This window comes from Cicer arietinum, chromosome 7 (genome assembly GCF_000331145.2).
Source record: "Cicer arietinum cultivar CDC Frontier isolate Library 1 chromosome 7, Cicar.CDCFrontier_v2.0, whole genome shotgun sequence".
NCBI lineage: Eukaryota > Viridiplantae > Streptophyta > Magnoliopsida > Fabales > Fabaceae > Cicer > Cicer arietinum.
In genome coordinates this window covers 1,846,444-1,863,011 of record NC_021166.2, presented here as the reverse complement: position 1 = coordinate 1,863,011, position 16,568 = coordinate 1,846,444, and the positions used below count along the sequence as shown (strand labels likewise).

Here is a 16,568-nt window from a genome sequence, read left to right as displayed (position 1 = left end):
AATTAATAATTAGTAATTAGTATATTTATCATTTAAAAAAAACTTTTTAAATAACTTAGTTTATTTAAAAATAATATTTTTTGAAAAAACTGTAGGAAACGGGTTATTTAAGGTTTTACTTTAATTGTTGTAGGTATGAGTGTGTACAAAAATATATTTCTGTTTGGGGCAGGGAGAAGTCTTGTTTGATTGTAAAATCAGAAAAATGGCGACTGATTTGAGAGAAGAAGGGATAAAGTACAGAAGGTAGCAGTGACAAGCAATGTGACTTAACAATTTTATGTGCCTCTTTTCTCTACTCTTCTGTCCTTGTTATATCTTTTACCTACTCAGTCACGTAAAATACAAAAGCATGCATAATACTTTAAGCATCTCAAAATAAATGAATCATTTATTTATTTAACATATATATATATATATATAAAAGAGAAATAATGTAATTTTTATAAAAAATTCTTGTTAAATACTAATATTATAAATATATTATATTAAAAATGATGTATTTAGTATTAATTAAATAATAAAATTAAAAACGAAATAAATAATTTATTTTAAGATTTTTGTTTTAAATTGATCAATTAATAATAATATTACGGGGACTTGGGACTCGAACTTCCAAGAAAAGGAAATCAGAGTTAAAACGGTATGGGACCTGCCTCTGCCTCCTGCAATGCAATCAATTCATCTTTCACAAGCTTAAAAAGTTCAATTTCAAACATACATACAACATTTCTTTATTATTCAATCTTCGTCCAATCACATAATTTCCACCCATTAATTCTTCTTTCTTTTCTTTTTTGAATTCATTTTTTTTTCCCTTTTTACATAAGTTAAGGACAATCAAGAGAAACCATCATTCATTTATGTTTGATTTCGTGGTTTATTTGAAAAAAAATTACATCTAGTCAGATAATTTTATTCTTAATGACTTTTATCAAATGCACATTGTTTTCAAAATTTTAATTTTAACAATCATTAAATAGAAACTTTAAACTAATATAGTTTCTATTTCCTGAGAATCATAAACAAAAGTAATTTTTTTTACCAAAAATGAAAAAAAAAATCTGTTTTGATCCAGGCCGAGGAACATTAATTGTATATATGGTTTATAAAAAAATTGTATCATTAAAATGATTTTATAGATATTTTCCAATTAAATTTTTGAAATTTATATTTTATTTTATTTATATATTATCTTTAAATTAATATTTACTAATTAAAATTTTTATTTTTTATTTTTATGTTTTATGAAGTACATCTATAATATGTATGATAGAAATTTATTAGTATATATGATATGTTTTTTTATTTATAAAAGTATATAAAACAAATTTAATTAAAATAACAATCATTAAAATGATAAAAAAAAAAAGTTAACCTATCATCTAAAATGTCTTCTAAAATAAACTAAAACGTCACACGAACTTTATAGATTTATGTCAGAATAGTACATTTATCTTGATAAAAATATTTATATGAGTTAACTCTTAAAAGTTGGCTAGATTAATAACAAGATTCATGGTCAATATTAAAAATGTATTTATAGATTAATTACAAATAGAATTTTGATGATCACAACACAAATCAAATAATATGTTATATAAATCAACTGCTTACAATCTAATCAATTTTCAATGATTTCGGTAATACATAAATTTATAGAAAATTAGTTATATTATAAATTAATTAATTGCTATAATGTATGATTTAATTAACTTCAGCTTAATTATGCAATAGTGTAGAAATATCTGTTTAAACCACCAATCGTACTCCCTTTATGAGAGCGTCAATTAACATATTCTATTTATGGAAAACAATCCTTTAATTCTTTCAACACACCACCAAACTAGGGAAATGGAGGATAACTTTTTTAATGAAACGGGGGATAGCAAAGAGGAGGGAGATGAACTAGATACACATTTGGTTTAAAATGGGAAGAAAGATATTTTATAATGATTTTGTGTTTAGTTCATCACAAAAGAAAAAATTTAAATGAAATGTTAGTTGTGTTCAGCCATTTTTATTTTTATGGATAGCTAAATAATTATATTTTACATGTAAATAAAAAAATTATTATAAAAAAAAATAATATTTATTTTTTAAAATTTAAATTAATATTCAAAATATAATAATTTTAAATAATAATCTATAATTATTTTTACAATTAGATTTTGAGCTAATAATAAATTACAATTAGATATTTTTAATTTATCAAAATCTTAATTTATAATTTCAACGAGATACATCAACATTTTAACTATTAATTTTGCTTATATTTCATATTATAGAGAACATTGTATTAAGACAACTGAGTAAATTATTAGTTTTACGGTATCATATTAGTTTTTTTAACTCGAAATAAAAATTATAACTACATAGGTAAGATAATATAAAATTTACAAAGATCTTGTCGTATTTTGTTAGAATTATTAAATTATAGATTAAGATTCTATATAGTATATGTTATCTCTTGTCATCCTCAAAAAGATTACCATTATTTTATTTATGTATATTTTGTAATGATTTTATTACTTATTAAAAATTTTTAATTACATTAATAATTATAAATGATACTCCTCCCTTTCTAAAATAATTGAGGTCATTTAATATTTTTATATATATTAAAAAAAATATACAAATTAAAGAGAAAAATAAATACTCTTTTTATCAAATTAATCTTGTTAATTGTTAGTACATTATCAATATCATAAATGTATAGTGAAAATATACTATGTTGAAAATAATATAAATAATGTTAATTAAAATGTATGATGATTTAAAGTACATTAAAAACTGAAAGAATAAATTATTTTATGATATATTTTTTAAATAGATTAATTATTATGAATTGAAGGGAGTATATTTTTATATGGTGTTGAAATATAATTTTAATGTTTTCTATAATAAAATAATAGTAAATATTTTTGTAAGTAAAATAACATGACTATTCTCATTGGAGAGGGAAGATGGAATATATATGGATCTTACAATGTTCAGCCTTTTCAAAAATCTAACTAGATAGCAATTGATGGGACGATACATATTCTCAGAAAATCAGATTCTATCTCTCACACTCTTTTCTTTCTCTTTCTCTTTCAACTTTCTTCCACAATGCTTGCAGCCGCCTACGTAAGATAAAGATATCCGCATGCAACTCTTTTTGGTAAATGATATCAACATGCAACTCAGATTCTACATCTATTCAAACTTAAAATTAACTCTAAATTTCAAAATAATTAAGATCATTTAACAAATGCCCTTCTTGAAACATCTCTTAGTAGTTTTTTAAAAACAATTAAATATAAAAATTTATTTAATTTCAAATTATTAAATATTAGATACAATATTTATCATGAAATGAGCCCATACTCAAATATCATCACATCATTGGTCACCCGTTCACTAAATCTAACACTTCCGTTGGTCACAACGACTCCTTCCTACCTCTAGTAACGATCAAAACTAATATATTTAATGGTAATTGCAAATTACGTTGTGATCTCCTTAATAGAATGAAAGCGACTTAATTTAAAAAATAAATAAATTAGACTAAACATGAGAGATGTAAATTCATTTTGTTTACTCAAATACTAATTTCAGATTTATAAGAGTCGTAGGTGCACCCATCCAAAAAAATAAATTGTTGCTCACAATTAACTCTATTTATCTTATTATGATTGTTACCTTAGGTCTATTTTGGAGAATAACTTAGAAAAAATGTAAGATATGGGAGTTGCCATCATTTTTCATATGTAATTTATTTTATATAGAAAAAGAGTTGTCTAGTATAGTTTTGATCTAATAGTGAATCTCTTGTTTTTAATATATTTTATTAAAATATTATATTTTTGTTACATTTTTTATTATTATAAAATTATTTTTTATTTAAAATAATAAAGGTCCATTCTTATATCATTTTTTTTGAAATAATTGTTATATATATATATATATTTTATTTTTTATACTTATTAAATATCTTATTTTATATGTTTTTACTATGTCATTTATATATCAATACTCTCTCTATTTCTCTCTCTCAACATCTTAAAGAGGCGTAAGAGTGTACACCCATAATTTTTTCTTTTTAAAATGACTGTATCAGACATATGTACCATAAAGAGGATATCAAGTTTGTGTAATTTTTATTTTACATTTTTATCTTTTATTTAAACTATTTTGTTTATGTATTAATTTCTAGTGACAATTTTGCTTACTTATACCATTGAAGTTTCATTGTAATAATAATTACTACTACAATTGATGAGAATAAAACTTTATTTAACTCTTATTTAATAACACTATTTTTATTTGAAGCTCCCATAAAATTTATAGTTTAAAAAAGTATATTGTATGTCTAATAATATATATTTATTTTGAAAAGTAGTTTTATTTTATTGATGGCAACTACAACTATTAGAAGATATTATGTATTTTATAGGGGTCGGTAATATTTTTAGTTGGTCTAAATACTCCGTAGATAGAGTACTTTATTGGTGAAGAAAATTATGGATCCGGAGAAGCAAGTAGAGAGTAGAGACGCTTAGCTATTTCCTTGTTACAAATAAATGCTTTGTGTATCTTTTATTTTTGTTCAATTAAAGTGTTGCTATTCAGCGCTACTGTTACGTAAAGGTAAGCAAAGAGTATCTTATCAGTTTTTGTGTTTATGTTGTGTATAGGGAGAGGGCTAAAGCCAATTTAAAGTATTTATTTATCACTCGAAAACGATGGAGTGAGTTAATTTTCAACTGCTTTTAATTTATTCGTTTGTGTGTTACATTCGATAACGGAAGGAATCAAATTCATGAGTTTTCCAGTCACGAGCTGACTAAGAAGTGACAAATTGATTGATGCTAGAAAACTCAATATGTAAATAATAATAATAATAATAATAATAATAATAATAATAATAATAATAATAATAATAAAAAATAGGGATCATGGTATGTACATTGTAATATAGCCGGCATGCTATGCTATATTGTTAACACTTTGCCATTTTCGCAACTCACGTTCCACTATTTATTTGCTCATCAATATTGTATTCGTAACTAAGTTTTTTTTCCCTTTATATACCATCAACTTTATTAAATTTTTTCACTTTAAATTATGTGAATTACTAGTATATAGAAGATCTAAACCCAATTTGATACTTTGAAAAGGACTCCAAAATGAATTGCGAACTCTCAATCTATTTAATAAGTATATAAGAAAATAATCATTTAAATCTTTAATGATGCTGAATATATGATTCATCTACACTCACTTTGAAACATCCTAAAGAAGGACAACTCAAAACAATATCAATAATAGCCGTTGAACCGATATGACTAAAAAATAGTTACAAACTTTCTTTTGGTAGATGAAGGAAGGTCATTGCTTGACCTTGAAAATAATCTACATGGATACAACAATTTACTAGAAAAAAATTAGAACATTCTTAGCCTTCCATATTTCACATAAAATTACATCAAAAAAACATGTGAGTTCTCTTTATTGTAACCAAAGTTGTTGGAAGGTAAGTTATATTGTCAAGCCAATTGTACATTTTGATATTGAAGAAGATACTATATATACCCCTCTAAATCAACAACCATATTTCAGAAATCTTTCATGACCTCACAATCATGCAACAAATGCATGATAAATTAAAAAGCATGAAGACAACTATGTTTATTTCTCTAGAAAACCTTTCATTATTGGTTATAAGCTTAGCCTACCATGTACAAGTCTCCATAGGAAGGTACAATAACAGTTAGGACTCTGTCATTTCCACACATGATTGTAAAATTATTAGGCACGGTAGATTTGTGTAACAACTTATAAGCATATTTCATAGTAAAACTGCCATTTGAGGATGACTATCAAACTGGAAAATCTTGTCAACGATGAAATTATGAACCAAAGGCCAAATGGAATCCTAATTCCAAGAAACATTATAATTTATAAGCATAATATTTGGCATGAAATTCCAGCACTTAACTGGGATATGGTTACTAATAAGTAATAACCTGAACAATGAATGGTCCAAGTGATATGACCTTTAACAATGCCTCTCCAAGTGTTAGTAGAAGTTGTTTATTATGATTCAAAATAAGGACAATACATGTACCACAAACATACTTAGCCTTCATAACTTTCACCCACAAATTATAACGACTATTTGTAATATGCCAGACTAGCTTCATCATATAAGCTTTATTTATTTATTTTTAATCTCAAATATGTATTACTTTTCATTTATCTCACGTGATAATCATTTATTGCATACCAATGCATAGATAAATTATTTGAAAATTTTGTGTGATAATTATGACGTGGCATGGTATTTCAATGTATCAATTCAATATAACGTTAACTTATAAAATTATCATTTTTATATGAAATTTGGCGATTTATAACTTTATTTGCCATATTTTAATTGATAAGTTGACAACAGAGATAAAAAAAAAATGAATAATTGATCTAATCCCAACCACACTTGTTTTTTTTTATAGTTTTTTAAAATACGTTTGTCCAAAGGTATAATCACGAAAGTTGAGAGAGCATGAATTATATCGTAAAACGATTTGTGTGTACATTGTTTGGCAAAAAAAGAAAGAAAGTTATCGAAAAGAAGAAAAAGAATAAGATGCAGATGTAGCCACGAATAAGATAAACATAATAATGGCGCTAACGTCTTCGCTCTGTTATTTTCCTCCAATAACAATTCATTCTTATTCTTGTTCGTTTCCAATTTCAATATTCTCCAACCTCAGAACACAAATCCAATCCTCTTCTTCTTCCACAAACATTTGCACCCAAAATATCGACACTTCTCTCATCACCATCGCTGAATCCTTCTACGAAGATGAGCTCTGGGCCGCTTCCTCTCTCCGCGTTCGTTCCTTCAATCAATTCCGTCCCGACACTTTCGGACTCCAAGTCAGTTTTCCACTTCAATCATTTTTTTCTTCCTATTTTCAAAATACCCAATTTCAGCTATAATAATCGTTTTGCAAAAGGATCATGCGAGGTACTTGGCTGAGCGTGAGTTTGAAGCACTTAAGGAGCGTATTTCGGGGAAAAAGATGGGTTTCAGAAGAGTCTCTTGCATAAATGCTTCCCTTCCTATGTCTCATATATCTACTCTCTATGCTGATTTATGTTCTTCATGTAAGGTTTGTTTATTTCCTCCACTCATTCCTTCTCGCTAAATCTATCTCTTTTCATCAATAAATAAGTCAATGCCAATGTGTTCCATAATCTTCATTTCATAACTCACATGGAACACAACATTAATACATCTACTTACATTTTATCACTTTTATTTTCATAAATTAAAACTTCAATACTCTTGGTAACAAAATTTAATTGTGTTTTAGTTAAACTTTTGTAGTTTTCTGCCAGTGGGGAAGACCGAATTGTAGTTGGGTCTCTTGATCTTAATCAGTGCTTGAACCTTCCTGATGAAATTGTAGGGATGAAGCCAAAGGTATTTTTCATATGTTCAAGATTTCTAAATCTGTATGCTGTGTGTGTGTTTAACTGAATAACTGTTTATGTCTTAGCTTGCTTTGGATGATCAAGTTTTTATATGAAAATGGACAACTCTTCTATAGTGATTGATTTGTATCATCTATAAAGCAATGACACTATCACGAGACACAACAGACACTCACATGTAGATGCAAATAGTAATTTAAGAAAATGGAAGTGATTGAATAAATATATACGTGTTGGTGTCGTGTCAATGTTAGACACCTGACATGCCTGCGATATGAAATGTGCACATAGTGTATATTGCTAAGTCCATCTAATTGTTTAATGTTTTACCGTCAGGTCAGTGGAGTTGATATTACAAGGGCGTACCTCAGTAATGTATGTGTTGCTAGCGAGTTGCACAGAAATGGGTTGGCCTATGCACTTCTTGAAAAGTCAAAGTTAGTTGCTCGTAATTGGGGTAAGAAACAGAGAAGCACTTAACTGCCACATGGATGTTGCTATTCTTGTTTTCAATGCCTTGAAAATGATCTATTTATGAACACTTATTATTCAAGTGCCACTGCCACTACCAGTGCTTGTAAGTGGTGATGTTGTGCCTTGAAAAAGCCTTGGCACTTTGTTGTTGAACTTGATTAGATATCAGAGAACTCTTAGTCCTTAACCCTAACTATTTGTCTTGATAAGGAGAATGGATATGTGTAGAGAAGACTCACAGAAGCACTGTGAATGAAGAGAGCAAATAAGGAGGATAGTTCATAGGTTAGAGGTAGATTATTATAAGTCAAACTATTAAGAGAGATTTTGAGTTAAATAGTATATCTTTATATATGATCCATGACAGGACCTAATGCTGTTGTGCAATACAAGTAGCCAATTTTGTCTAGTGGGAAAAGACTTTAATTGTTTTGGTATAAGGAAAATATTTTATTTTATTTAGAACTTCTTTACCTGTTCACCCACTTTTGGTCCATATTAATCAAAATATTGGATGTTCAGTGATAATTAGGAAGTCTTATAGATGGTCCTTGATTTTACTACTCTCAGCATGTCTTTTAGAGTTAAATAATTTCAATATTCATAACTATTATATTGGAAAAGTATCCTTGTATCCCTGCAAAACTAGTCTTTTTGATGATGAAACATCTCCTGACTAAGCCTTCCAAGAGAGACTAGTCTGCTTGAAATTCAAAAAGACTATTATTAAGTGTACTTTGCAACTTAGTTCTTCTGTAAATAGTATGTAACTATCATACTCATGGCAAGAAAGAAGCTGGTTTTCTTGTTGTGTATCCTAATAGATGAGATTACGCCAGTCATGTTTGATGTGTTTGCTCGTTTCAGATGCCTCGTGATGTTAAACATAAATCGTGTCTTGACGTTTATATTTTCTTCACTGAGTTAAGGTCGTCGACAGTCTAAGAAAAAATGACATGGCCATTTTTATTCGGCTGCCTGTAACTTTGTGACGTCTATTGGCCATATTCCGTATGATCTTGAACATAATAAATTGTTTCCAAATTGGTCGACAATGATATGATTCTGGCCATTGTCAACAGGTTTCCCAATATTGTAAGAAAGGGATGCAACCTAAGTTTGGTTCACAGTAGGGGGATTTGATTTGCTTAAAATTATTATCTGCAGCTGCATCGAACTAAAATTGAAATCCAAACACTATTATCATCACAACCCCCTGCTGGATTAGATTTTTATTTTTCTATTGTTTTCTGTGCCAAGAAGAACCAGGCATCATTGCAAAACAATTCTGATTACTGTCTTAATATGTTGTAAGTGAATTGTTCAAGTATTTGTTGTGTTCCATGTGAGTTATAAACCACTCCGTATAGTTATCTGCATATAAACAATAATATTGGACATTTCATAAACCAAAAAGTGGCTAAATTTACTCATTATTTGTGTCTTTTCAGGCATAACAGATTTGTATGTCCATGTTGCTGTTGACAATGAAGCAGCAAAGAAATTGTACATGAAGAGTGGGTTTGTTTACGAGAGTGATGAACCCGCGTGGCAGGCCAGGTTTCTTGATCGACCCCGAAGACTTCTCCTATGGATGGGTCTCTCAGTCACCTAATTCGACGGTGTTGTCATGTATCCTGTGTTAATATGGTTCTATCTATTCTTCTTGTTATTTTCAGAACATTCCCACGTTAGTTACCTCGTTGGTTTTCCTTCCTTTCATTTATAAGCTGTTAGAAAATCTGGCGGCTGACAAAGATCCTTTGTAAGATACACAGGGTAGCTTCCCCTTCATCATTATCTTCACAAAAAATTTGTATACAATTATTATTATATAGACGGACTATGCACTCATGTATGCTTTTTAGAGTTTTTCATGAGGTGTCTGTCTACTCAACGATATCAATTTCACTTTATAATTTTAAGGGACAAAGTTTCAATATTTCCGGTTATAATTATAAAATGACCATTATTACTATTTTAATTTATATCAATTTCCTCTTTTCCCAATTTAAAAATAAAGTATGTTTTTTAAGGCTGAATTAAGATTTGGTTGAGTATTGCAAGGGTCAAAGATAGCTAATTCTAGTATACACCAATACAACATTAACCTAGACAAATTGTAACATGGACCAATTTTAAAAATAAAAAAATGTTTAGGATTTCAACTATCACATATGTTGTCTCTTAAACGAAGATATTAATGGCCGTCTTCATTTTTATGATTGAGAAAATAATTTAAATAATATTGATTCGATAACAATACAAAAATAAATAAATATTTATTGTGTTGAATCTACATCAATTGGGTTACCATCTTATTCATAAAGATAAGGAGAGTGACAAACTATTATTTCAGAATAGTATTGTCGACGGTCGTTAGAATTTAAAAAGGTTTTTAATTACCGATCCATGATGGACCACACATAAGGGAAGAACTCACTCATTATTCTATAGTAATAATATCTTGGGGGTAGACTAGGCATTTCTATTCTATATATTCACTGATTTTTATTATAAAAAACAGTGGAGAATTTTTCTTAGTTCATGATGTTAGAAAAATAAGCAATTCCAAAAAAATGATATGAGAAACGTAATACTAATTTTAAATGTACTAATTCTAGATTTGTTATATACCATTATTGCTTTTATTGTATTATATTTTAACATAAGAAATTTACTTTTCCCATACTACATTAACAGTGTTAAGATAATTTTGAAAAAAAGTAGCAAAAGTGCACTGAAGGTGGCTAATTGATCTTTGTGTTTTGGTTATTTGTTTCTTATATATAGGTTCACAGGGAGTACATTTTGTCCCTTATAAACTTCTTTTAAAAAATTACAACATTTGCCTATGAATTATTGGTAACTTGAACTTCAATGGCGATTTTGTTTAAGCGTGTCTATTTGTTTCTGAATGCTTAGCTTACCTGATAATGATTTTGTCATTTATATATTTGTTCCATTAGACAGGAGTTATCACGAAAATAATGATGTCAAATCAGAAAATTATCACAAGAAATGCGGGTCATCTTTAAAGAAAACGTGTCAATCTATTGAAATACGGTAGAGAAACATTTACAATCTATCTACAACAAAAATATCTAGGAAACAATACAAAAGTATACGACCATAAAGTCATTTCAGAGACATCAAATTACAACAATTAACATTTGGAGCAGCCAACATTGACAATAAAGTGTCACGATGCTGCCATTTTCTGCAGATCATATGATGCTATCTTATTCGAACATACACAACAATTGATGCCTGAAGATCACGATCTACCTTGAAGTGAGCATTAAAAAATCTTTTTTCCTGTAGTAGAAATTATGATATTAGATAAATAAATAAAAAAGTGTACTAATTGCTAGTATTTAGACCAATGATTAACTTGGGATAGTCTTGTAAATTACCTTTCTATAATCAAATGAGATTAAAAAGCTTCTCAACTTTTGCTCTTCTGAATCATATAGAACAATGTGGCTGGGAAGAAACAATTTTTTTGCATATTTAGACATAAAAGAAACAGGGTCCATCATGAAACGGTCAGACTCGTCTAGGACTCCTTTCTCTTCACTGTTGAAAATGATACATTACATCAATTATGAACTAATTTAGTTTTGATTAAAGATAAGAGGCCATTCAAGAATTATTAATTCCAAACCTTGGCGTGCAGTCGAGAAATTGCATCGGCAGATTATGATGCAGCATGGAGTAGTATGGAGTAGCATGGCAAGGTGTTAGGAATAGGATACTTTCAACTTTCCCTTGAAGAGTTTCTCTAGCAAGGTAGTTCATGACATCCTCGGGTCCTCTCTGTTGAGAAAATAAAGAATATAATAAACATCTCTAACTAGATTTTTAGAGAAATAGGAAGAACAATCAATAACAAGCAAAATAAATAATCTCATCCAGCAACAATTTATCTCTTAAATTGCAAGGAGTGTATAAGGAAGAGATAAAGATACCTGATGAACCAAACTCATATACAAAGCCATTGGTATATTGGTAGCAAGCAAAAATAAGATGGCAACTCTCATCTTGGGAGGACACTTGTTATGCTTTTTTGACAACTCTTTTCCTTTATACTCTCGGGAACCGTTATCGTCTATCACAGCCAAAGAATAACCAGAGAACATCAGAGCTATGGGAAGAACTGGCAGGACAAACCTGTAACTCAGTAATTTTTATCATTAATCAAGTCAAAATCAATATGATAGGTGCATGTAAACATGCATATACAAAAAAATTCAAATTGAAATACCTGAATTCCTTGTGACCTAATATACTGTAGAAACCCAACACCCATGCAAGAAGGCCAGAAAATTTCCAGTCTTTGGAATAAATTATACCAGCAATACAGAATGGTAAATGAGAGAAGATCATGACTGAAAATCCCTGAGTAAAGTACCAGTGCCACTTGTGAGTTCCATAATAATCTCCGCCGGATGAAAGAAAATTGAATTTTAGAAAATTTAGTGGTACTAGAATCCATGTGCCATACATAAAGCGATCTAATAGGCAGGTAAGCCCAAGCACCAGGATCCTGAAAGAATGAAACATAAACAAGAAATTTACAATGATATAGAATTCTCTAAAGATCAGTAGTAATGATTACGATATTCGCGTAATGATTCCTAAAATGGTTGAATTTCCATCAAATGGAGTTTTCTAAAGTTCAAGCGGAAGGAAAAGCCATACAGAATTAAGAAAGTAAATCTGCTGGGCACCTAGAATGTTAGCCAAGAAGAGTGCTTCTGAGGCTCATAGCAACAAAGTTCAATTTTCCAAACAAATTTTAGGCAAAATACATACTATAGTCATAATCAGTCATAATCGTAGGCACAATTGGCCAAACCCCGTGATTGAACATTGTGTTATGTGTTATCTTTCTTTTGCGTTTTCGTATTTTTATTCTTTTGAACTATTGATTGTTGTTCTAACGGTAAAATTACGGAAATAAAAATCAAATTAGAGTATAATTAATGGTTGGAAAACTTACCCAATTGGAGCCACCTCCAAAAAAACAAACTTGAATCTGTGACGTGTGTTAAAAAGCTCAATGAGGCCAACATAGATCCATGTGACTGCACTTGTTGGACGAATAGCACAGGCTAATGCTGCCACAAGTAAACCCCACTTCCTCAAAACAAAGGTATTATTGGTAGAAGATCTCATGCAGGGCCAAAAGTATAAAGACACCAACGTAAGAACAGTCTCCAAGCTATTCGACAATGTACGAGAAAAACAATAAAACATAAACCAATTCGACAATTGGGAAAAAAGCTGAGACAGAGTTAAGGAATCTGAAAAACGTTTGTTGCTATATACAATAAAATAAAATAAAATAAAATAGTAGGATACTGTCCATTTTGCAACAGAGTCACCAAAGAGAACTGCAGAGAGTTTGTACAAGTAGAAATCACCAACTGCAGAGAACACAGATTGTAGCAACCTTGGAGCCCTCATCTAACAAACAGGAACCATTAAATAGAATTAGAGCCGTCATGTAATAAAATTGGGTTCTATATAGCAAAGTAAACACAGTAATTACCATAAACCAAGGGGTATCAAGACGCAGTAGAGCGAGAAACTTGTAAAGTGGAACAAAGAGCAATGGATGGAAGTAGCTTCGGATACCCTGTTTCCATTCCCATGTTAAGTGACCGTACCTGCCACATCACCGCTTACGTGGAATTGATGAATGAGATTTTGATTAATTAATAAAGGAGAAAAATAAAGAGTACCCTACCCGAAGGCGATTCGATGCGCAACCTCAGGACCTTGCCAATGTTCATCGGGGTTGAAGTAACTCTGCACTAAAACAGAATTCACCATTCGGAACGCCAAGCACAATGCGAACACTCTTTTGTCTGATCCGTATAACAATGAAAACTTCTCTGAATCTGATTTCGGAATATTTGAACTTTCAACTCTCTGTTTATTATTATTATTATTATTATTATTATTATTATTATTATTATTATCTGCATCTTTGATACTGTCGCGTCTTCGTCTCATTATTTAGAAATTAGATTAGTAGCAGCTAGCAGATGTTGAAATCACACTCAAGCAAGAGAGGATGAAGAAGAGAGTGCCCAGAATTCATTCACGAACGTAATTACTCGTCTGGTAACTAAATTTGACCCGATTCAAATATGGGCCTACATATCTTTCATGGGCCTCCCATGTCAGGCCCGTTATAATTGTGTTTCCCATTTCTTTCATTCAAATAATATATTAGCTTCAAATTACATCCAAAATGTCCAATCCAATCAAAATTCAACTTTACAGATCTAAATAATGAAGATATAGCTTTTGAAGAAAGAGATCCAAGGCAATAATAATTAAAAAAGAGAAGGATAAAATAACTCAATCATAATAATAAAATATAAAAAGTGATGTGTATGGTTAGTGGCAATTTATAAACCTAGAAGGAAAAAAAAAGAGGAATGAAACGTTAATTATATCCCATTAAATTTATCTCCATTAATGATTATATCCAATTTTTAAAAATATGTTTCTTCAATTAAAATGATTATTTTTTAAAATATTTTTTGAATTGTAGAGTAAGTTGTCATTAATAAAAGTGAATTTATCATCTACGAGATAAATTTTCATTAATAAAAAAAATTCTAAACAATTATCTTACTAGAGATAAATTTTAACTGATGAAATTTATCATTCATAGTACAAGAGACAAATTTCCATTGATAGAAAGTTTAAATAATTATCTTACACGAGACAAGTTATAACTGATATGATTTATTATTCACATGACAACTTTTGATTTATCATCTATAAAATAAGTTATTACTGATAAAATTGAACTATCTAATACGAGACACATCGATAACAAATTCAAAATAATTATCATATACGAGAAAAGTTGTAAGTGATTAGATTTATCGTTCACGGGACATCTTTGATTGAACTATCATACACATAACAACTTTTGACTTGTCATTTACAAAATAAGTTGCCAATGATAAAATTGAATTATCATAACACAGGTTATCATGGATAAAAAGTTCAAAATAATTAACTTACACGAAACAAATTCTCACTAATAAAAATTCAAAATAATTATCATACACGAAACAACTTTTAATTTATCATCTATAAAATCAAATGTTACTGATAAAATTGAACTATCATACACAATATAAATTTTCATTGATAACAAATTCAAAATAACTATCTTACACAAGACACGTTGTAAGTGATCAGATTTATCATTCACATGAAAACTTTTGATTGAACAATCATACATGATAAACGTTTTGATTTATCATCTACAAAATAAGTTGCGCTAATAAAATTGAACTATCATATGCGAAACAAGTTGTCGTCCATAAAAAAAAAAATCAAACATAATTATATTACACAAGACAATTTGTAAGTGATATGATTTAACTTTCATACACAAGACAAACTTTCACTGATAAAAAATTTAAAATAACTATCATACACGAGACAATTTTTGATTTATCATCTACAATAAGTTGTTACGATGAAGTTGAATTATCATACACGAGACAAATTATGATCGGTAAAAACTTGAAATAATCATCTTACACGAGACAAATTGTAAGTGATGAGATTTACCATTTGCATGACAACTTTTGATTCAACTATCATACACAGTAAAAGTTTTGATTTATCATCTACAAAATAAATTGTCATTGATAAAATTAAACTATCATACATGAGACAATTTCTGATCGATAAAAATTTCAAAATAATTATCTTACATAGACATATTGTAAGTGATATGATTTAACTTTCATACACGAGACAAATACTCATTAATAAAAATTCAATATAATTATCATACATGAAACAAATCTTCACTTACGAAATTGAAATATTTTATGCAAGAAAAATTTTCGCTAGTAAATTTTTTAACATTATTATCATATACGAGACAAGTTATTCAAAAAAAAAAATATATGAAACAAGTTGCCGGTGATAAAAATTACTATAATATATTTGACAAGTTGACACTTATGAGATATATATATCATTCCCATAAAAAAATTCAATGACAATAATTTTTAAATAACTATCATACAATAGACATGTTTACACTTTTTTTAAATCAATTTTTTTTTATCTAAAGCATGTTGACACATTTGATTTGAACTATGATAAACAAGACACGTTCTCAACGACAAAAATTTCAAAAAAATTATTATCATCTGACAAGTTGACACTGATAAAAATTAATTATCATTCGTAGGAAAAATTCTAATTGATGCAATTGAACTATCATACAAGGACAAATTACGACTTATAGAAATTTCAAAATAATTATCATACACGAGAAAAAATTTCATTGATAAGATTGAACTTTCATATACGAGCCAAGTATAATAAGTTCAAAATAACTTATATACACATGACCAATTATCACATAAAATATTGAACTATCATACACGAGACAAATAAATTTCATTGATTAATTAAATTATAATAAAAATTGTGATACTTTAATTATAATTTTTAAAGAAACAATACACGAGAGAAATGTCGAACTACAAAATGACCCCTACATGTGGATCACGTGTGAATGCACGAGTATTTTGCTAGTACTATAAAAAAAA

At 28.7% G+C, this 16,568-nt stretch overlaps 2 protein-coding genes across 2 annotated transcripts; one reads left to right on the top strand and one right to left on the bottom strand.

Annotated features, from left to right (window-relative positions):
- Positions 1 to 6,535: 6,535 nt before the first annotated feature.
- Positions 6,536 to 9,901, top strand: LOC101504953 (GCN5-related N-acetyltransferase 7, chloroplastic). The gene is made up of 5 exons (XM_004507735.4): positions 6,536 to 6,924; positions 7,005 to 7,160; positions 7,379 to 7,474; positions 7,822 to 7,942; positions 9,411 to 9,901. The coding sequence occupies exons 1-5, from the start codon at positions 6,667 to 6,669 to the stop codon at positions 9,572 to 9,574; spliced, it is 795 nt and encodes a 264-aa protein (XP_004507792.1). The 5' UTR covers positions 6,536 to 6,666; the 3' UTR covers positions 9,575 to 9,901.
- A 1,091-nt stretch (positions 9,902 to 10,992) lies between these two features.
- On the bottom strand, positions 10,993 to 14,083 carry LOC101504634 (mannosyltransferase APTG1). The gene is made up of 9 exons (XM_004507734.4): positions 13,715 to 14,083; positions 13,517 to 13,634; positions 13,327 to 13,431; positions 12,965 to 13,248; positions 12,227 to 12,508; positions 11,931 to 12,132; positions 11,627 to 11,778; positions 11,376 to 11,538; positions 10,993 to 11,277 (listed from the first exon to the last, which is right to left on the bottom strand). Exons 1-9 carry the CDS (start codon positions 13,981 to 13,983, stop codon positions 11,197 to 11,199), a joined length of 1,656 nt encoding a protein of 551 aa, XP_004507791.1. The 5' UTR covers positions 13,984 to 14,083; the 3' UTR covers positions 10,993 to 11,196.
- Positions 14,084 to 16,568: the final 2,485 nt, after the last annotated feature.

Excerpts from the sequence above, each read along its gene's own strand:
- LOC101504953 (XM_004507735.4), top strand. The coding sequence starts at position 6,667 with ATGGCGCTAACGTCTTCGCTCTGTTATTTTCCTCCAATAACAATTCAT. Across the intron at positions 7,475-7,821 it reads TTGTAGGGATGAAGCCAAAG|GTCAGTGGAGTTGATATTAC; the intron begins GTATTTTTCATA and ends TTTTACCGTCAG. Across the intron at positions 7,943-9,410 it reads GTTAGTTGCTCGTAATTGGG|GCATAACAGATTTGTATGTC; the intron begins GTAAGAAACAGA and ends GTGTCTTTTCAG.
- LOC101504634 (XM_004507734.4), bottom strand. The coding sequence starts at position 13,983 with ATGAGACGAAGACGCGACAGTATCAAAGATGCAGATAATAATAATAAT. Across the intron at positions 13,635-13,714 it reads GCGCATCGAATCGCCTTCGG|GTACGGTCACTTAACATGGG; the intron begins GTAGGGTACTCT and ends GTGATGTGGCAG. Across the intron at positions 11,539-11,626 it reads TTTCTCGACTGCACGCCAAG|TGAAGAGAAAGGAGTCCTAG; the intron begins GTTTGGAATTAA and ends CATTTTCAACAG.